The 22,703-nt window shown below is 36.7% G+C and overlaps 2 protein-coding genes across 10 annotated transcripts in view; one reads left to right on the top strand and one right to left on the bottom strand.

The window, feature by feature from the left end:
* Positions 1–22,703, bottom strand: part of LOC123626234 (amyloid beta precursor protein binding family B member 1 interacting protein) — a 154,788-nt gene that overhangs the window by 21,087 nt on the left and 110,998 nt on the right. The gene's annotated exons all lie outside the window — the stretch shown is intronic.
* LOC123626253 (protein adenylyltransferase SelO-like) overlaps positions 1–22,703 on the top strand; it is a 40,225-nt gene that overhangs the window by 7,274 nt on the left and 10,248 nt on the right. For 3 of the 9 annotated variants that reach the window (XM_045535204.1, XM_045535163.1, XM_045535229.1), the window contains 14 exons: positions 2,362–2,480; positions 3,120–3,248; positions 5,664–5,728; positions 5,808–5,864; positions 5,955–6,053; positions 6,230–6,297; positions 7,680–7,767; positions 11,078–11,147; positions 11,879–11,951; positions 13,356–13,439; positions 14,145–14,274; positions 18,225–18,269; positions 18,356–18,437; positions 18,538–18,630. In XM_045535204.1, the coding sequence (XP_045391160.1) occupies positions 2,362–2,480; positions 3,120–3,248; positions 5,664–5,728; positions 5,808–5,864; positions 5,955–6,053; positions 6,230–6,297; positions 7,680–7,767; positions 11,078–11,147; positions 11,879–11,951; positions 13,356–13,439; positions 14,145–14,274; positions 18,225–18,269; positions 18,356–18,437; positions 18,538–18,630 (1,202 nt within the window). The remainder of the gene's footprint in view (positions 1–2,361; positions 2,481–3,119; positions 3,249–5,663; positions 5,729–5,807; positions 5,865–5,954; positions 6,054–6,229; positions 6,298–7,679; positions 7,768–11,077; positions 11,148–11,878; positions 11,952–13,355; positions 13,440–14,144; positions 14,275–18,224; positions 18,270–18,355; positions 18,438–18,537; positions 18,631–22,703) is intronic. The other 6 variants (XM_045535188.1, XM_045535199.1, XM_045535171.1 and 3 more) reach the window with 4 other exon arrangements.

Here is a 22,703-nt window from a genome sequence, read left to right as displayed (position 1 = left end):
GTATTCAAAACATATTATCTGGCTGGGCGTGGTGGCTCATGCCTGTAATCCTAGCACTCTGGGAGGCCGAGGTGGGAGGATCGCTTGAGGTCAGGAGTTGGAGACCAGCCTCAGCAAGAGCAAGTCCCTCCCACCACCACACACACTAAAAAAATTTAAAGAAATTAGCCAGGCAACTAAAAATGGAAAAAATTAGCTGGGCTTGGTGGCGCACGCCTGTAGTCCCAGCCACTTGGGAGGCTGAGGCAGGAGGATCCCTTGAGCCCAGGAGTTTGAGGTAGCTGTGAGCTAAGCTGACGCCACGGTACTATAGCCTGGGCAACAGAGTGAGATTCTGCCTCAAAAAAAACAAAAACCAAAACCATATTATCTGTAATAGGACCAGGTTTTATAGCCCAGGAGAGATTATAAATATAATAGTATATATATTACCATGTTTTGGTTCACAGTACTGTGTAAAACATCTCATTCTGATGTTATTAGATAAATGATCAATTGATTACCTCAGTAACTCGGGTTAAGAACATTTATTCAGAGAAAAGATTCAAACAGTTGCACTGAAGGTCTTTTGGATTTTGTGGATTTTGTAAAGAATTTAATTTTGCAACTGCTGATTTTTCTGACATGTTAAGATAAAGGGTCAATATGCGTTTGGAATTGTCTCTGGGATTTTTAGTCAATGACTGATGAGTGGGTGAAAGCATCACAAGAATGAGGGTTGGACACCCCTGAAGCAATTAGCCTTTTTCTGTTCCACGGCCAGTGATCCCTTGTATTGACTGATCTTGCCAGAATGTGCATCAGTCAGTACAAAATCATAACTACTAATGGAATATTATATACTGCCTGTGCTCTTCCAAATGTTAGAGCATCGTAAAGGAGAGGGCGTCAATTATGTAATTTAGTGAATTTCACACAGAGGCTCTCCTAGAAGAGAAGAAAATATACGGTTGTATCTTCTAATTATATTACCAGATTTTCCACAGTGAATGTTGAAATCATTTGTTTTTTGGTTGACTAGACATTTATTTCCCTAGAATGCTGCTGACTTATTCACCATGGACTCAAGAGAAAGTACAAAGGGTTAAGTATGGCTCATATTTGCCTGTTTTGGTTATTCATTTGAGGAAGATGTGAGATTACTCTTACTGCTGTTATAACTGATATTTAGTTCACTTAGGCATGGATAGAATAAATTGGAGTTTTTCCAAACAGTTCAGCAAATTGTCCTTATGCCACCTTTCTCCATAGATCTGAAATATTACTTTTGTTATACAGGAAATTATTTATAACTTGGGGTTGTTTCTGTGCTTTTTATTGAGTTCCCTTGATCTTCACATCTTTGGGATAATAATGTTTTTAGTTATTGCATTCTGATAACTTTAATATGATAAGCAAACTCTCATTTCTCTTTAAAAATTAATCTGTTTATTTTTCCAGATTTGTACATTAAGATTGTCTCTTCAAAAAATTCTACCAGGATTTTGACTGGATTCCCATAATCTTTATTAAATAATTTGGTGACACATTTTGATATATAATCTCTATCAGAAACGTAGGTTTTTGTGTCCCTCAGTCTTGTGGTTTTATTAATGCACCTATTCTATTTATTTTTTGTTGTAATTGCTTTGCATTAAAACAGATTAAGAGTTTATTGTATGTAAAGTAAGTATGAATAATTATGTTCTGAGTATCTAAAGCATGTTCAAAGCTCTCTTTTCCTCTACAGCTTTTAAAATACAGTACGTGTGCTTTAGTGTGTGGACTTTATGAAACATAGTTTGTCTCTTCAGAGGCAATTTTTAAACTTCTAGCCTTGTGAACAGGCATGTATCAAATGTGGGATACAGCAGTTTTGTACATCTAGAAAACCATGGGTTGCCTGGTCTTAGAGTTACTTATGTGTATTGTATATCTGCTTCCTTCAGTTAATTGTGAGTTTCTGAAGGGCAGAATGCATGTAATTAATTACATGCCTAATATTTCTTGGTTCCATTGAATTGACTACTGTAATTCTAATCTTGTAATGCAATGCACCTCCATTTTATTTATACGTTCCTATTTATAAATATGTTGCATTTCCTATTCATCTGCCATGAGTGAAAATCTTTGAAGATAAGACAGGGTGTGTGTTTTGTTGTTTTAAACTTTTGCCATTTCCCATCCTCTTCTTGGACAGTTCCATATACTATGTGAGTATTGGATAATGTTGAAAATGGTAAAAGTAGCTTTTAAAGAACAAAATATGAAGAAAATAGTGACTTAAGTTGATTTTCTTGAAGAACTATAGTTTTTCTAAAGAATGTTAATGCTGTATATGCAACCAATGAGAACATTAAGAAGGATTTCTTTTTTTATCAGCTGTGTTGCCAGTTGATCCTGTTAAAGAAAATTATGTTCGTAAAGTGAAAAACTGTATTTTTTCCATTGCCTTCCCAACTCCTTTCAAATCAAGAGTACGTCTTGTAGCAGTTTCAAAGGTTAGGCTTTATTTTTTCACAATGCAGATACTTTACTCACTAAAACATTTGTGTAAAAAGATATTTTATTCCCAGCTAATATTAGTCTATTTATAAATGACTATATTTGTGCTTGCAACTCAAATACTCGGAGAATGTCATTCTTAAAAATCAGTTTTTGATACGTATTCTTGGATTATAGTACTCAGTTGCATCTTAAAGTTATTTTACAAGGAAAACATGCTTTTGTGAAAAAGGGGGAGATAAGTTAAATTCTTAGTATAGATAACATTTAGAAATGGTTTCTAATAGCGGATTCTAAATTGTTCTCTCATGAATGAGTTTGGGATACAGATAGGATATTTATTTTTTCTAGTTCCTTAAAAGAACATGTGCTAGGAAACATATTATTTTACCATACATAGCAAGAAATCCATAAAAATTTTAGAACCATCTAATAGAACTATTTTTTTCCAAATAGCATAAATAATCATAGAAAGTATGGTATCTCTCTTATGAAAAAATGTTAATAATATATTTTGGGAGGAGTTTTAAAAGAGGTTTTAAAAAATTTTCTCCTATTAAGTCTCTATTCTTAAAAATTATTAAAAACTTACTTAGGTTTATAAACATTTATAAACATTTTTTTTCTTGCCTCAGGAAGTTCTAGAAGATATTTTGGACCTTGATTCATCTGTCTCAAAAACAGATGATTTTATCCAGCTTGTAAGTGGCAAAAAGATAGCATTTGGATCCATTCCACTGGCCCACCGATATGGTGGCTACCAGGTAAGAGTTGCAACAGCATCACTTCCTTTATGCAAATATAATCATTTGTTGGAAATGCTGTCCTATTAAAGAAATTATTTTGCAGTAATTTCTCTAATATTAGCATATTGAGACTTCAATAAGATGTTCCTAGAAGAATGTGTCATCATATGATGTCTATTGATGTCCATTGATTAGCTGATAACTATTTCTTGCTGTGATAAAACCAGAGCTTAAGTTCTTTTTTTTTTTTTTTGAGACAGAGTCTCACTTTGTTGCCCAGGCTAGAGTGAGTGCCGTGGCGTCAGCCTAGCTCACAGCAACCTCAAACTCCTGGGCTTAAGCGATCCTACTGCCTCAGCCTCCTGGGACTACAGGCATGCGCCACTATGCCTGGCTAATTTTTTTTTTCCACATGTATTTTTAGTTGTCCAGATAATTTCTTTCTATTTTTTTTAGTAGAGACGGGGGGTCTTGCTCAGGCTGGTCTCGAACTCCTGACCTCGAGCGATCCACCTGCCTCGGCCTCCCAGAGGGCTAGGATTATAGGCGTGAGCCACCGCACCCGGCCACATGTACTGTTAAAGTAAAAATACAAACTGTAAGCCCTGCAGAATTTTATTAAGCCGTTCTTTTTCGTAGGTGTTTTGTTTGTTTGTTTGTTTTTGGTAGTATAGTAAATTAGAACTAAAGCTTTTATCAGTTTCACATTCATCTCTTGCTTCTCCCTGATCTGAAATTATAATTTTAAGTATTTATTTATAAGGGTGACTTTGCCATTTTGAATGAACATTGTAGTAATTGGTTTCTCTTTTTGGTAGAAATCTAGCTTTCTGATTCCCCTGATTTCACTCCTAACTCTGGATTCATCATTCCTTCTACTTCCCTCTCATGGTTTGGGATATACTTAATATATTGTGGACTTAATTTTCCAGATATGCTGAGAGCACCCTCAGACTTGTGCTCTTAACTGGTATTCCATAGCTAAAATTAATTACTGATGGTCAGTTCTTGTTTAAGATGGAAAATTAAAATACTGCATAGATTTTTCTCAATTTCATGTTTTTCTTCCAGAGATTGAACATCATTTAAATATTCCACAGCCGTTTATAGAACTCCTTTTATGTGCCAGGAGCTATAATGGTGAATGCGGCCCACCTCCTTCTCTCAAATTGCTGCTACTGTAAGGGAGTGATAGATGAATACATGAATTCCAGTAACATCAAGGTTGTGATAAGGACAAGTGTAGGAGTTACAGAAACTTAGAAACCATGCTCCTAGTCCCAGAAAGTCAAAGAAGACTTTCTGGTGGAAGTAACACCATGTTGAGAATGGAGTGATATCTAAGTTAGCAAATGATTGTTGGCAATACAGTACTGCAATAATAATTATCCTCTTTTGGGCATCTGCTTATATCAGACTTAGTACAAGGCACTTTGCATGCATTACCAGTCATTCTTACAACCTGGAAAGCATTATCCCATTTTACGGAAATGAAAGGTCAGTCTTAGTCAGATTAAGTAACTCAAACAGATTTCCACAGCTAGCAAGTCGCATAGCTGGGAGTTGAAGAGGCATAAATAAATCTCAATGGAAAAGTTTGTGAACAGTTAATTGTGCAAGTTGAAAAGCAGTGTTTTCAGGTACTAGTGTACCTCATGATTTTATATTGCATACATATAATACAGGCAAATTTTCTATTCATAAATTGTTCCTAGTTCATATTCTTTAGTTAAATAGATCAGTTCTAGGTGTTGTACACCTAATAAATTTGAGCTTAGCTGTAAGATGATGAAAGAATGAATTATGTTTTAAATTTATATTTTATGCAGCTGGGTGTAGTGGTTCATGCCTGTAATCCCAATACTTTAAGAGGGCAAGTTGGGAGAATCCCTTGAGGCCAGGAGTTTGAAACCAGACTGGGCAACATAGCAAGACCCTGTCTCTACAAAATAATTATATTTAATAAGTGAGTTTCACTCATGTTTAATTGAATTTTATTTTCACCTTTATTCCAATTGTTGACTGTTATCCTAAAAATGAAATACCTCATTCTCAATTTTGGCAAAATGGCTTTGGCTATAAAAATTCCTATAAAGCTATTATAGGGTGGGTGCCATGGCTCACGCCTGTAATCCTAGCACTCTGGGAAGCTGAGGTGAGAGGATCGCTTGAACTTAGGAGTTTGAGACCAGCCTGAGCAAGAGCAAGACCTCATCTCTACAAAAAATTAGCTGGGCATAGTGGCGCTTACCTGTAGTCCCAGCTACTCAGGAGGCTGAGGCAGGGGATCACTTGAGCCCAGGAGTTGGAGGCTGTAGTGAGCTATGATGCACTTTAGCTAGGACACAGAGCAAGACTCTGTCTCCAAAAAGATAAATAAACAAAAAGCTATATAAATATTAATAAACAATAATTTTCCTTTTTCCTGTTTAGTTTGGGATATGGGCAGATCAGCTTGGGGATGGAAGAGCCCACCTTATTGGAATTTACACGAACAGGTACCACATATTTTCCTGTATAATAGTTTTTTTGCTTAATATTAACATGACTCTTCTAATACGTAGACTTTTTTTGAAGACAGGGTGAAAAATGGGAGCTCCAATTAAAAGGCTCAGGGAAGACCCCATACTCCCGGTACGGTTTGGTAATTTTTTTAGTCATCTAAATAAAAGTTGATGTTGTCTTAATTACAGATGGAAATCTTTTAAATTTTATTTCCTCTAGAAATGGTGATGGTAGAGCTGTACTTCGTTCCTCAGTGAGAGAGTTTTTGTGTAGTGAGGCTATGCACTATCTTGGAATTCCAACTAGCCGAGCTGCAAGGTAATACTCTTTCGTGGAGAGCTGACTTGCAGGACTGTGTCGTGTTGTCTCCAGAAACATGCCAGTACACTGAGCAGATAAATCTCTGAGAGCAAGATTTCTTACAGTTCCTTACTGTTCAGGTACTTCTTGATAGCATTTAAAATGTAACTTTGTTTGATTCTCTTATGTTTCAGTCTGGTTGTGAGTGACGATGAAGTGTGGCGAGATCAGTTTTACAATGGAAATATTACGAAAGAACGAGGTAACCACAATTTTTAGAATATATGTATAAAACTAGACTAAGTTCTTAAAGAATAACAGGTATCGGACATTTTTGCAGTTTCTTCTTAAAAAATACAACCCATGGTTCTTCAAGATGTAATTTCAGCATATTATAGAATATCCTTTGCCACATCCCTATGTCACTAATCCATCCATTTCAAACAGCAAACGTTTGGGAAGTGAACAAAAAATATTTATGAATAGCTGACAAGATGTTACAAAGCCAAAACAGCAAAGTTTATGTGCTTTCCTCCCAGGAGAGCCCCGCAGACCTTTCCGCAAGTCTTTATGTTTACTTCCAATAAGCTCAGTTAACTTTTTCCTTAGCCTTTAGTAGTGCAGAAATAAAAAAGTAGACAGGAGAAGAGAAAGGCACACTTAGAGTAGCAGAGAGAGAATGAGAGACTTGACTGTGAATCTCTGGGGTGAGGAAGAGACCTGAAAATCAGTAAGAAACATATTTAAGAGTTTAAAAAGCAGAGCTGTGGAGAACTTCCGACGGCCCTTTGTGCTGTAGTGGGTCCTGTGGACATCGCTGCGTCACAGGACCGTGTTCCTGGTGACATTCACTGTGATTCACCAGAGCACATTTTATGTTCTTTATACTTAGTGCGTAATACGTGTCTTAGTCCGTTTGGGCTGCTGTGACAAAATACCTTAGACTAAGTAATTTATAAACAACATAAGTCTATTGCTTTCAGTTTTGGAGGCCGGGAAGTCCAAGAGCAAAGTGCCAGCAGATTCGGTGTCTGGCGAGGGCTCTCTGCTGCATAGACAGTGCCTTCTCACTGCGTCCTCCGCACGGCAGGAGGGGAAGACAGCTCTCCTGGCCTCTTTTATAAGGACACTGATCCCGTTCAGTGTCCTTATAAAAGACATGAGGGTCGAGCCCTCATGACCTAATTTCCTCCCAGTGACTCCACCTTCTATTGCCATTGCCTTGGTAATTAGGTTTCAACATAGGAATTTGGGGGGGATGCAAACATTCAGACCATAGCAATATGTTTTTATATGATTTTCATTAAAAAAAACTATCCCCCCAAAGTATTCATGCTTAAAGGAGTTAAGGGTTCTCTTTATGGCATCTCTATCTTTCCCCTTTAATTTCATCTGGGTAAAATGATACTGTTGCACACAGGCCTGTAATAGAATAACTATTTGGATCTTGCTTATGGTCATTGGATGTGAGATTCCAGGCACAGACTGTTGGTAAATACCTTTAATCCTTTATAGAGGGTAAATTAGTTGTTTTTCTGATAAATTCAGTGACTATATTCTTTTTTATTAAAATAATTTCAATTTTAAGAAAGACATTTTGAAACATTCACATAGCTTGTGCTAAAATAAATGTTTCTTTTTAAGGTGCGATAGTACTGCGTGCTGCAAAATCATGGTTTAGAATTGGATCATTAGAAATTTTGGCTCATTATGGTGAACTGGAATTACTGAGGTTAGAACATGACATTTTTTTTTAAGCTGTGAAAGTATTTTCCCCCCAGCTTTATTGATATATAATTGACATATAAAAATTGTATATATTTAAAGTATACAATGTGTGGGTTTTTTTTTTTTTTTTTGAGACAGGGTCTTGCTCTGTAGCCGGGACTGGAGTACATGGACTTCATCATAGCTCACTGCAACCTCCAACTCCTGGGCTCGAGTGATCCTCCTGCCTCAGCTTCCTGAGTAGCTGGGATGACAGGCATGCGCCACCATGCCCCGCTAATTTTAAAAAATTTTTTGTAGAGATGGGGTGTCGCTCTTGCACAGGCTGGTCTGAAACTCCTAGTCTCAAGTGATCCTCCCACTTCGGCCTCCCAGAGTGCTGGGATTACAGGCATAAGCCACCACGCCTGCCCGTGATGTTTGGATATATATATACATTGTGAAATGATTACCACAGTCAAGCTAATTAACATATCCCTCACCTCACATAGTTACTCACTTAGCAAATTTCAAGTGTGCAATACATTGTTATTAACTATAGTCTGTACCTTAGGTCTTCAGAACTTACTCATCTTGTAACTGAAACTCTGTGCCCTTTGACCAACGTCTCCCCATTTCTCCCACACCCTTCACCCCTGGTAACTGCCGTTCTGCTCTTTATTTCTATGAGTTCACCATTTTTAGATTCCACATACAAGTGAGATCATCCGGTATTTGTCTTTCTGTGTCTGGCTTATTTCATTTAGTGTAAAGTCCTCAAGGTTCATCCATGTTGTTGCAAATGGCAGGATTTCCTTCTTTTTTACAGCTAAATAAGATTACATTTTATCTCAACAAATTAGATATAGGAGAAAAAATAAAGAAAATTACATTAAAAAAAGATACAAGATAGTTGGAGAAAAATGCTTGGGTATGTACTGTGGAGTTAAATACAGTTGATCCGTGAACAACATGGCTTTGACCTGTGCAGGTCCACTTCTACGAGGACTTTTTTTTAACCAAACTGTGGATTGAAGATATGATATTGGTGGGGTGCGAAACCAGCATACATGGAAGGCAGAATTCGTATCCTTGCATTACACAGGCCAACTGCTGGACTTGAGTGTGCGAGGATTTTGGTGTTGCGGTAGCTCTTGTAACCAATCCCCTACATACACCAAGGGACAGCTATGCTTTCTGTTTTCTTATAAGTGAAACAAAGAATTTCAATTTATGTTTTTAATACTTGCTATGTGCCTAACACTGTGTGAGTTTTCTAAGAGGTTAAAAAAAAGAAGTATAAGACACAGTAGTCCCTTTCCTCAAGGAATTTATTATGTAGAATGCACAGCTGAGGGCCTCCATGCCATTCGGAGACTCAGAGGAAGTGGGGAGTGATGCCCCAATTCCGCAGCCTCGAGACCTCCAATGCTCTCCTCCCAATTCCTGGGATTCCCAGGGACGTCCCCTGACTCATGTCTCTTCTTTGCCTGGACACATGTTTACTTTGACATGTGTGTTGGTGCGTTTTTCACATTTGGCTGACCCAGATGTGAAACTCAGCCCATCAACAGGATGAAAACAAACAACAGAGCAAACTTACACAAAGCCTTTAAGAACACAGTGCATCTTACTGAATATTTCTGGGGGAAAGACATAGGAAGGGTTACTTCAAAAGAGCAAAAGGCTGTAATAGCACTTTGGGAGGTTGAAGCGAGGAGTTCGAGATCAGCTTGAGTCCGGGAGTTTGAGACCAGCCTGGGCAACATAGCAGGACCTGTCCCTACAAAAAAAAAAAAGCCAAGTGTGCTGGCATGTACCTGTAGTCCCAGCTACTCAGGAGGCTGAGGCAGGAGGATCATTTGATCCCAGGAGTCAAGGCTGCAGTGAGCTACGATCACACCACGACACTATGGCCTGGGCAACAGAGCGTGATCCCTAGTCTCTTAAATAAAAACAAAAAGAGCAAAAGCAATAAATTCTTCCCCTTGGGTCATGCAGTGTGGTTTCCATCATTCTCTGAGGTCTTGGTGCCTGCTAACATCTGTGCTCACAAAATTTCATCTTTTTCAAGCAGATTTAGCAAGATGTTTCTTCAAACAAAAACATTTCCTCCTTTAAAAGGAAGTCCGTTTCCATTTGTTAAGATAATATGGTTTTTAGAAATCATTGGAAATATGTAAGAAAAATTCTCTTAGATAAACTAGCATCATTTGGAATATGGATCCTGTATAGTAATCAGCCTAGTAAATCCAGATTTGGTCCACAAAGAATAAAGGGAAGAAAAAGAATGAAGGAAATGAATAAGCGAGCAGGGCAGTCGTCACACGTGTCACGACTGTTCTCTGAGTCTCTTACCTTAGCAAAGTTCACTGAGCTCACGTCAGCCTGGGCGGTAGAGAAGTTGTCTACACTCACTGGGCATTATTGCTAACTACCCATTTGCTTTTGGGGTCCCTTCTGCTTGGATTCACCCTACCACTGAAATTGTCCCATCTAGTAGTCACGTTTCAGTTGTATTTCACTTATTTCTCAGGCATTTGTTGCATGTTGTGCAATGCCTCCACTGGCTAATGGGACGTTACTCTCATGTACAGTATATGTGTGTGAGACAGACAGACATAGATGTTAGTCAAACTCTAATGTATTGTTTTGACTGGGTTTTAGTAATTTCCAAATTGTATCTAAGCCCAGATTTTTTTCCAGATTTCCTCTTATCTAATGCAGTCAATATAGTGGTTAGTCAGTTAACTAGAATAATTGGTTAAAATAGGGAATCAAAAGTCTGATAGATATTTATTTTAAGTATTTTAACTTCAGACATTTACCAATTTTGGTCACCTCATTTGCAAAGCCTTCAATGACGCTCCACAAATGATCATTCCCTGCTCTATTGCTATACTTTTTATATGTTTCTGTTATTGCATTTATTATGCTGTAATGTCATGATTCTTCATATGTTCTTCTCCTGTAATATGCTGTGTGCTCTTTGAGGTCTGAGTCTGATCTCTGATCATTCTTTTTCCTAGCACTTGCCCAGGGCATGGCAAATGTAATAGGTGCAGTAGGTACTCAATGGATGTTTATTGAACTAATCTGAATTTGTAACATAATAAAGTAAAATCCAATATGATCTTAGAAATATATTTTCATTTTTGATTGGTATTGAGGAAATATTTTTCTTTGGCTGTTTTGGGAGTAAAATTTTATTCTTAAAGTTTTAAAATTTTGAGCTAGATTTAATGGATTCATAATTGTTGAGGGTGGATTTAGGCACTTGGATATTGGATATTATATTCTGAGGAACACTGAAGCTCTCTCCTTTTTATATTCAGGACATTATTAGACTTTGTCATACGGGAGCATTTTCCCTCAGTAGATGTCAAAGAACCTAATAGATACGTGGTAAGTTTTTAAGGAGAAAAGACAATTCTCTGTTTTGTCTTGTTGGCCTGTCAATACTAGAGATTACAACTTAGAACATAACACACTCAAGTAAGGAAAAGAAGTGTAGAGAACTTCGAACAGTTTGTTAGAGGAAGATGAGATGAACCACTTCATAAACAACACATAGACAAGACAGTCGTTTTGTTTGAAAGATGCCGAGAAGAAAGAACAGGTGTTCCTATTTCCTGACTGTGTACGTTACTTTTTTGAGCGGCCTTTGTAACTTGGTCACATACATTCTTTACTCACATATTTGGTATGAAGATATTTACAACACATAATAGCAAAATGTGATTTCTCTATTGGAAATTTTTAAATCTTTGTAACTCTTTTTCATTTTTTAAATAGACACAGAGAAATGAATTCTATTTTTTTCTTAGTGACACATTTCAAAGTTTATAACTCACATTTCTGAAATTTAACTCCTTTGTGCTGAATTCTATTGCTTTTACTTTTCTTACTGAACAGGGAGAAGTTGGATTATCATTACTATGGCTGAGCCTTTTATGTATTATTTCTGGATGAATAATTTTACTTTCTTCCATTTTTCTTACATGTACTAATTTCCAATCCTTTAATCATTTTTTGACCCACCTTTGAATTCTTCCCACGTTCTTGTGACTTACCAGAGGATCCTAAAAGAGTATACATTACAAGAAACTTAAAAAATTTTCTAAATTTTATTTTAGGATTTTTTGTCTATTGTGGTATCTGAGACTGCACAACTCATTGCCTTGTGGATGTCTGTTGGTTTTGCTCATGGTATGTTGTATATTGATATTACAGTTTGTTGAAGTAGAGGACTTCTTTTTTGTGTATTTATAAGTATTCCTACTGATGAGCTTTTTAACATTTTTAATGCAGTAGTTCCCCCCATCTGTAGTCTTGCTTCCTGCAGTTTCAGTTACTCCTTAACCCATGCTCCAAAAATATTAAATGGAAAATTCCAGAAAGAAGCCATTTATAAGTTTTGAATGAGGTACCATTTTGAGTAGCATGATGAAATCTCGCTCCATCCAGCCTGATCATGAATCATCCCTTTGTCCCCCGTGTCCATGTTTTTGTGCTTCCTGCCCGTCAGTCACTCAGTAGCCCTCTGGGTTATCAGATCCACTGCTGAAGCATCACGGTGCATGTGTTCAAGTAACCCTTATTTTACTTAATAATGGCTCCAAGGTACAAGCGTAGTGATGCTGGCATGTTTTCATAATTGTTCTATTTTATTATTAGTGACTGTTGTTAACCTCTTACTGTGCTTGATATATAAATTAAGCTTTACCATAGATACGTATGTATAGGAAAACATATAGTATATAAGGGTTTGGTACTGTCTGTGGTTTCAGACATCCACTGGGGGCTTGGATTGGATCCCCCACAGATAAGAGCGGACTACTGTATACAAATTTGTTCTTAGCAACAGAGAAAGACTTTTTTCATGTTTAAAACGGTTTGGAATAGAATAGTAATCAGAGAATAAGAGAGTGTTACCTGTAAAACATTTTAACCTTAGGATTACGTGTATGAGTATTTATTATATTTAGATCTCTTTAAAGCTATTTGAAAGCTTTTAATTATAAAAGTTCTGCATGCTTATGGTAAATAACTTAAAATATACATAAGTGAGCAGAATCTCCATTCTCCAAAGTAATCATTGCATATCAATTATTCTAGACTTTTCCCGTATGATATATAGATGTCTCCAGACAAAAAAAACCAAAGAACAGGGGTTCCCATCCTCCTCATGTCCTGCAGCTAATGACTATCATGGGGGCACATAGCCATATTTTTATATTTTCCTCTTTTTGAAACCTTTGAAAATTAATTTTACTCCTTTACTAATCTCAATTCCATTCCAAATAATATAATAATTTTAATTAATGCTAGAAATTGAGGATAAATAAGAGAGGGGTATTATTCCTATAGTATTTGAAATCTTTGTGGGCGGAATCATAAAACACAAGGCTAAATTTAATTTTAAAATATAGTTTTAACATATATGAAGCTATTTGATGTCACCAATTAAACTTTCAATTTTTAATCTAATTTTGTTTCATCTCTAAAACAAAGGGTATTTCCATGACCTTTTCTATTCTGAATAATGTTATAGAGTTAAAAGAAAAATACTTTTATATTATCATGTTTTTGGAATTTTTTTTGTTGTTTTAGGTGTTTGTAATACTGATAACTTCAGTTTGTTATCCATTACAATTGACTATGGGCCCTTTGGTTTTATGGAAAACTATAATCCAGGTATGTATGATTTATATTTGTGTGCATATGCACCCACACACACCCCTTATTTCGCTAAAAAAAATCATTACAGGTTTATTTAAATAAGCTGTTACAGATCATATATAGTGATGGGGTAGTCGAAAGAACTCAGTTCATTCATAAAATGGTCATTTTTATGTGATCTTCTGGGCACCATAAGTGATACAACAATGGATCCTTCGTAGTCTCTGCCCTCAAGGAATCCTATACTAGAGAAGCTGGCATGAGGTATATAAGGGAATATGGTGCCAGACAGACTTGGGTTTGAATTCTAGCATCTGACCCTTCATGGCTCTGGGCCTTTGGAAAAGTTATTTAATTTCTCCCTCCAGTAATACATAAAATGGAGGTGACAGCAATACCCTGCTTATCCCTGCAGCGATCAGAGAAGGCTTTATGGAGGACATGCTACTTCAGTTGGAGATTGAAATATGGATGTGATAAACTAGAGATTGTTGTGGGTTAGAAATGTATTTCTCTATTAGACAAATGTTCATATTTTAAAAGCTTTTAGTGTATATTGATATTGAGATTTCTTATTACCTTTGAATTAATATTTAACGTCAGAGTTTTATTTAATAAATATAAATGTATTAAGTTTAAATATAAGCTTATAAACAAAGAAAGAAGCTATTTCTTATAATTATCCCTATGTAAAGCTATAGTATTTTGTTTTAAATACAGATTTTGTACCAAACACATCTGATGATGAAAGAAGATATAAAATAGGCAATCAGGCCAGTATTGGAATGTTTAATTTAAATAAGTTGTTACAAGCTCTAAACCCATTACTGGATGCTAGGCAAAAGCAACTGTGAGTAAATCCACAATCTACTAATAAAAGCTGCATGAAAATATTTTTGTATAACAAAAATTTTTTGAAAAGTAGGAAACTAACATTTTAAAAACCATCTTATTATTTAGTACTTACTAATGAAGGCATTTAAGACTATATATTTTTCTCTAGTACAATTTGTGCTTTTTTGCGTGGTTTTTAGGATAAAATTTTTTTTATTTACTACTTTTTAGATATTATGAAATCTGTTTATTTCCTATTTGATGCAAAGGTTATTTATCACTGTATTTCTTAATTCTTAAGTAGTCAGAATTGAGTTGTCTGTAGTTTTAGGACCAGAGAATGTGTTTGGTAAAATCTTTACTATTCAAAATGTGTTAAGGTTTCTTTGTGACCCAACATAGAACATTTCTGGATATGTTTGATGATTGTACATAAAAATATATACTCTGTAGTCAGAGGTTTTAATACATCAAGTTGAGTGTATTGCTGTATTAATATTATTCAAGTCCTTTTTTTTTTTTTTTTTTGAGACAGAGTCTCACTTTGTTGCCCGGGCTAGAGTGAGTGCCGTGGCGTCAGCCTAGCTCACAGCAACCTCAAACTCCTGGGCTTAAACGATCCCCCTGCCTCAGCCTCCTGAGTAGCTGGGACTACAGGCATGCGCCACCATGCCCGGCTAATTTTTTCTATATATATATTTTAGTTGGCCAGATAATTTCTTTCTATTTTTAGTAGAGACAAGGTCTCGCTCTTGCTCAGGCTGGTCTCGAACTCCTGACCTCGAGCGATCCACCCGCCTCGGCCTCCCAGAGTGCTAGGATTACAGGCGTGAGCCACCGCGCCCGGCCTATTCAAGTCCTTTATGGCTCTATTTATTTTTTATCTGTTAGATAAGTTTGATTCTTAAGAGATGCATATTAAAAGCTCTTGCTTTAATTGTATTTTTATCAAGTTATTTTTTCTAATTGTTTGAAATTTACATATTTTGCTATGAGTTATTGTTACATATAGGTTTTTCACTTATGTTTGCTTCAAAAAAAGTAACTTTCATCCTAACAATGATTCCTTTTATTCTGATTCATACTTTTAACACTCAGTTTCAACTTATCTGACATTAATATTGCCATTCATGCTTTCTTTTTGTTGGGTTTACTTTGAATCTTACTTTATTTTCTACCTATCTTTATTTGTTTTAAAGTGTGTTTCTTGTAAAAACAAATAAAATATATAGCCGGGTTTTAGTTTAATGTGATGGTTTCTGTCCTAATAGAAGTATGTAGCCTGTTCATATTTATTATAACAATTGATATATTCTATTTATTCCTTCTATCCTACATTTTACTTCATCTTTATTTGACTATTGGTTTTCCCCCCACTTTCCTTATCTCTTTCTGATTTGAGCTATCCATTCATCCCCCCACCCTCTTTGATTTGGAAACTCTACTGAAAAAAAGGTTTTGTATTCCGCCGGTAGTTACCTTGTTTTTTTTGCCACTCTCTCTACTGTTACATGAAAACAAGTTTCCGTATATTTTCTCTCACTAAGATCCTAGTTGCCCATTGCACCTCCTTCATCCAACAAGATGAGACTTTAGAATGTTTTTATGGTCTATATCTAGTTACCTAGCTGCTAGGTTTCGCTAAGATAGTTTAGTATTTTGAACTTCAGATGATTAGGTTTTTCCTTGCAGTGTGTCACTGCTCTTGAAAGCATCGTTGGCCTCAGCACTCCCCCATGCCCCCGTTCTTTTTTCATGATTTCATCTTAAGGTCTCTGTCTTGATTACTTTCTTAGTGCTTCACTCAAATGGGTTATATAGGTGATACGTTCTCCAAATTGTTGCATCACCATTAGTACAGGTGTTTTTATTTTACTGTGACAGGTGATTGATATCTAGGGTGTCAGAGTATGGATTCAATTGTGTGCATTGGTCTATTTTCATGTCTGTTAATCCGCAGACCTGGGCCATATTCTCCAGACTAGCTTATATCAGTAATAAGCTGAGGTTTTAATCTCCATCTATCTACTGTATGGCCCCTCATTCTAATTTATGCTGAAGAGTAAATGGAACGTGATTGCCTTTTTTTAAACAACACAGTACTCAATAAATAGACAAACTTGCCATTTTATAATTGCTCGAATTGAAATATATGTATGAGTAAGTATGAATAATACATATTCTGAGTACATTAATAGTTATATAAAATGCTAAATATTTCTTGATCCAACCACCAGACATTGAGCTCTTTGAGGGCAGGGCGCACATTTTAAACATTTCTGTGTCTCCAGTGTGAAGATAAAATATATTTCTCTTCCCTCCCTCTAACCCCGTACCCCCAATCTAAAATTTACCCTGTTTCTAGTACAATAAGATCCCAGATGGAAGGCAAGGCATAGAGTGATTTTATTAATCCCAGGTAGCAAAAATATTACTTCAATAAAAATAAAAGGTTTGTATACCATCTATAGTTTCCTTAATTTAATTTAAAAATATATTGGTAATACCATCACATAGTTCAAAATCAGAGCGATATTTTATAAAATGATATTCGTTAAGGAATGTTGCTCCCACCCTTCTCTCCATCAAGTTTATACCCATTTCGCCCTGCAGAGTTCATTCATTCTACGAATATTTGTTGATAGTACCTAGGTGCTCAGTATGTGCCAGACATTGCTGAGTGCTAAGGGGACAGCAACGAAAAAAAAATAGGAAAAAAAAATTGTGCGCCTATGGTGCTTACTTCTGGTGGGAGATACAGTCCATAAACAAAGGAAGTTATCTAGTATATTAGGACGTAAGTACCACAGAGGAAAATAAAGCAGGAGGTAGGGAGCCCAGGGAGGCAGGTGTTTGGAGTTTTAATAATGGTCAGCGAAGACCTCACGTGAGCAAAGGCTTGAAGCAGTTGCAGGAGCAAGCCACACAGTTGTTTGGGGTAAGCATGCTGCTTGTAAGGAGCAGTCTGTGCAAAGGCCGTGAGGGGTGTGTGCGTGGTGCATTTAGGAGCAGCAAAGAGGCCAGTATGGCTGCAGCAGAATAAGCCAGGGGCACGTTAGAGAAGATGAGGTCAGACAGTTAAAGGAAGTGGACTTCAGAATGCATTCAGCTCTTGCATAACCCAAAATGCATTTAAGAACATTAAGAGAGAGATAATTTGTTTAAAGATGGTTTTAAGGTTAAGAACTCTTTTTGGGCCGGGCGCGGTGGCTCACGCCTATAATCCTAGCCCTCTGGGAGGCCGAGGTGGGTGGATCGCTCAAGGTCAGGAGTTCGAGGCCAGCCTGAACGAGACCCCGTCTCTACTAAAAATAGAAATAAATTATCTGGCCAACTAAAAAAATATATATAGAAAAAATTAGCCGGGCATGGTGGCGCATGCCTGTAGTCCCAGCTACTGGGGAGGCTGAGGCAGTAGGATTGCTTAAGCCCAGGAGTCTGAGGTTGCTGTGAGCTAGGCTGACGCCACGGCACTCACTCTAGCTCGGGCAACAAAGTGAGACTCTGTCTCAAAAAAAAAAAAAAAAAAGAACTCTTTTTGTATTTTTATGAAATGTTTCATTATTTTTTCATCCTTTTAGACAAATAAAATGTTATCATATTGAGTAAGGTACATATTTATAATGCATTATTTTGAGTCTAAGATGATTTTTAAAATACACCAAAAACCCCATTTATGTAACTCTTGGTATTGTAGAGATATAGCAACCTTTATCCTATAAGCTAATTGTTATAGTGACATTGCGGGGGTGACATGATTTGACCTGTACTGTATCCAAATCTTTGAGACAATAAATTTATATTGACAATTTTCTGTGAGATGGGATATATAAGTAAACTACTAAACCAGAATCAGTAGCATGTAGTCTCCATGTTATCTTGTATATAAGAAGGTTCACTTTGTTCTTACAAAATGTAATTTAAGAACATTCAGAGTTTGACTGTCCATCCTGTCTTCCCTCCTAGTGCTGCTCAGATTCTTGAGGGGTACCCTGTTCTTTATTACACAAGGTTTGTCATTTTTGAATACAGATATTAAAGCATCCTTGTTGGTTAGTGAGAATTTTAATAACAAATTGAATCAACACTTCTTTCAGATTTCAAAAATTGTTCAAAGCCAAGTTGGGATTACTTGGAGAAAGGGAAGGTGATGATGATTTAATTGCATTTCTCTTGCATGTGAGTTTATCATTTTATCCTTTTGTTCTGATTAGCATTTGATTTATTATACAGCATATTTTTGATTATTTGGGTTGATAAATATAATTACTTCCTTTAGCTCATGGAAAAGACGGAAGCTGATTTTACAATGACGTTTCGGCAGCTTAGCGAGATCACTCAAAGCCAGTTATTGGAGCTCAACATTCCTCAGGTATTAATTTGTGACATTTGGCTTTTCTTAATTCAGTTTTCTTCAATAGGTTTATTGATATATAATTTATGTATCATAAAATTTCACTCATTTTAAGTGTACAATACCGTGATTTTTAACAATTATTAGAATTGTACAGTTAATCACAATTCAATTTTAGAACAATCCCATCACTCTAAAAAGATCCCTGTGCCCATTTGCAGTCAATTCCTGTTTCTGCTTTCAGCCCCAAGCAATTGCTAATCTATATTCTGTCTCTAAAAGTTTTACTTTCCAGATATTTCCTATAAATAGAATCATGTAATACGCGGTGTTTTGCATCTGGCGTCTTCACTTAGCACATGTTTGAGGTTCATCCATGTTGTAACCTGTATCAATACTTCTTTCCTCTTTATTACTGAGCAGTCGTCCATTGTATGGGTATACCACCTTTTCCTTATCCATTTACCTTTTCATAGACATTTGGGTTGTTTGCATTTTTTGGCTATTATGAATAAATGCTGCTGCGAACATTCATGAACAAATTTTTCTGTGGGCATATGTTTTTATTTCTCTAGGGTAGATACTAGGAGTGGAATTGCTGGATCATTTAGTAAATGTATATTTAACTTTTTAAGTAACTGCTAAACTGTTTCCAAAGGGGTTGCACTTAATTCAGATTTAGGAGTATGTGTTGCCTTTTTATTTCAATGCTAATACATTGCATTCGTGGAATAATACGGGTATTCCCAGAAGACTCCTACTTAGTGTAGAGTTTTAGAAACATGGATCTATTTATAAGGTCCACATCTTTTAGATTGCATTATTTTTATTATTTTTAAGATTAAAACCCAGTTTTAATTTCAAGTATTATGGGATACAGATAGTTTTGGTATTTTGGTTACATGAATCACTTTTATAATGCTTGAGTCATGGTTATAGAAGTACCTGTCACCCAGATACTGTTCATTGTACCTGTTAGGTAGGTTTTTGCCCATCCCCTCCTCCCCCTTCCCCCAGGTTGATTTCCGTTGAGTTTTACTTCCCTCTGTGCACATGTGTGCTCATTGGTTAGTTCCAATTTAATAGTGAGTGCATGCAGTGTTTGTTTTTCCATTCTTTAGATACTTCATTTAGGATAATGGTCTCTAGTTCTGTCCAAATTGCTGCAAAAGGCATTAATTCATCCTTTTTATGGCTGAATAGTACTCCATAGTATACATATTCCACATGTTGTTAATCCACTCATGAATTGATGAGCACTTGGGTTGTTTCCACCTCTTTGCAATTGTGAATTGTGCTGTTGTAAACATTCTAGTGCAGGTGTACTATTTCCCATTTTCCCTATGTATGGTGACTTTTGGGACACCCTGTATATTTCTTTTTAAGAGGGAAAAGTTTATTAAAGAAAAAAGTAAAAAAAAAAAAAAAACAAACTCTTGAAAAGAAAAATATTGTGATCTTTTTGCAGGTTTAGTTTCCTGACATTCTTGATCTATTTTTTAAAGTAGTCTCCAGCTTAGAATCACAAAGTTTCACACTGGGTGTAGACCTTCAGGATCAACTCATTTTACAACATGGAGACTGAGGCCAGGAGAGGGTAAAGGACTTACCGAGTGCACAGAATGGTTTATAACGGAGTCAGAACCAGGACCCACATTTGCTGCTTCCCAGTGCTTTTTTGTTACGCCAGCTCTGTCCGTTCTTCCTTTGTTAATTCAACCTTGTTCTTTGATATTTAAGGCCCCATTACTTTACTGAAAATCACTCCTGTTTTCACACACAGTGAAGCTGAGTCCAGAATAAACAGCTTTTTCACAGTCATTTCAAGAGGAAGTGTCCTGTGGTGGCTGAAGAGGGCGGGCTCCGGGGCAGCTGAGGGGGCTTCCATCTGGGCTCCCATGGCAGCTCTGTGAGCTTGCACAAGCTGCTCAGTTCCTCTACCCCTCAGCTGCTTCATCTGGAAGATAGGGTTAGTGATAATCATCTCTCCCTCCTGTGTGCTCAGTAGTTGCTGCTCTCAGTAGTAATGCATGAGTAAGGCAAGCAGCAGTGGTTCTCTTAGTCTCAGTCCTCTGCTTTTTTAGTATGATCTCTAACATCCCAGCATGATTCCACACAGGGTTTGAAGGAAGGGGAGCCAGGATTGAAACTGTGTTAGCAAGATGTGCCGGCCTCTTTCCACTGACTGTGCAACTACTTTCAAACAGAAATGGCTGTCGTCAGTGTAGGAAATGGGAGTTAAAGTAGGACTGTTTGAAAAAGAAGCAGAACAATTATTCTTGCTAAAGTAGCTGTGGATCATGCTAATTATAAGGAAAAGTATTATTCTTACAGATATGGAAGAGCCATGAATTGCACTTCTAGGAGTTGTTTGAATAAAAGAATATCTACCTGTTCATTAGGAAATGTAGAAAAAATACAGAAAAATATTAACCAATAAGCATCTTTGATGTAATTTAAAAAATATCAGTGATTCACCTATCACAACCAATTAACATTTCATTAGTGATAACCACCAATTATCATTTAATGTGTGGAAAACTGAGACAAAGTAATAGTATTAGGTTGGTGCAAAAATAATTATGGTTTTAGCATTGTTGAAATTTGCCATTTGATATTGGAATACATTCTGAAATAAATGTGGTTATGTTATACATCATTTTAATGCACATTTCTTGCTTTATCTTTTTGCTAATGACTTATTACTTGCTGTTTATTTTACATTTATTTTAGACTATGGAAATGATGTTAGACAAAAAGCAAATTCAAGCAATTTTCTTATTTAAGTTCACAATGGGTCCTAAAGCAGCAGAGACAACTCATCAACAATGCATTTGACCCAGGAACTGCTAACAAGTGAACAGTGCAGTGGTGGCTCAAGAAGTTTTGCAAAGGAGACGAGAGCCTTGAAGATGAGGAGCACAGTGGCCAGCCACTGGAAGTGGACAACGACCAATTGAGAGCAATCATTGAAGCTGATACTCTTACAACTACGTGAGAAGTTGTCAAAGACTTTAAAGTTGACCATTCTGGGATGGTTTGGCATTTGAAGCAAATTGGAAAGGTGAAAAAGCTCCATAAGCGGGTGCCTCATGAGCTGACCAAAAATCAAAAAAATCATCGTTTTGAATTGTCGTCTTCTCTTCTTGATCGGATTGTGACATTCAGCAGAAAGTGGATTTTATACAACAACCGGGTGACGACCAGCTCAGTGGTTGGACCAAGAGGAAGCTCCAAAGCACTTTCCAAAGCCAAACTTGCACCAAAAAAAAACGTCATGGTCACCGTTTGGTGGTCTGCTGCCAGTCTGATCCACTACGGCTTTCTGAATCCTGGCGAAACGATTCCATCTGAGAAGTCTGCTCAGCAAATTGATGAGATGCACCGAAAACTGCAACGCCTGCAGCCGGCATTGGGCAACGCAAAGGGCCCAGTTCTTCTCCACGACCATGCCTGCCAGCACTGTCACACAACCAGCGCTTCAAAAGTTGAATGGTGGGCTGCAAAGTTTCACCTCATCTGCCATGTTCACCTGACCTCTCGCCAACCCACTACCACTTCTTCAAGCATCTCGACAACTTTTCGCCGTGAAAACACTTTCACAACCAGCAGGATGCAAAAAATGCTTTCCAAGAGTTTGTGGAATCCCGAAGCATGGAGTTTTTATGCTACAGGAATAAACAAACATTTCTCGTTGGCAAGAATGTGTTGATTGTAATGGTTCCTATTTTGATTAATAAAGATGTGTTTGAGCCTAGTTCTAATGATTTAAAATTCACAGTCCAAAACCACAATTAGTTTTGCACCAACCTAATAAATTGTCTTGTTCAAGTTCAAGACAGGTATAAATATTTAAATTACCAAAAGTTGGGAAAATTTAAGTGAGGAGAGATCATTACATTTCTAATCATTTTTAACAGTTAATTTCTGTGTCTTTTGAATATGAAATCTTTTCACCTCCTTAACTACCAAGGTAGAGCTGATTGCTCATTCCTTTATTTTCCCTTAGGCTTTTACATATATTTTCGTAACGCTTCTAAAATGGCATTGAATTTTTTGTTTATGAACTTTCCTTCTTAATGTCAGGGACT

Source organism: Lemur catta, chromosome 1, assembly GCF_020740605.2.
Source record: "Lemur catta isolate mLemCat1 chromosome 1, mLemCat1.pri, whole genome shotgun sequence".
Classification (NCBI taxonomy): domain Eukaryota; kingdom Metazoa; phylum Chordata; class Mammalia; order Primates; family Lemuridae; genus Lemur; species Lemur catta.
Note: the sequence above shows the minus strand (reverse complement) of the source record. Positions and strands in the feature narration are given on the sequence as shown.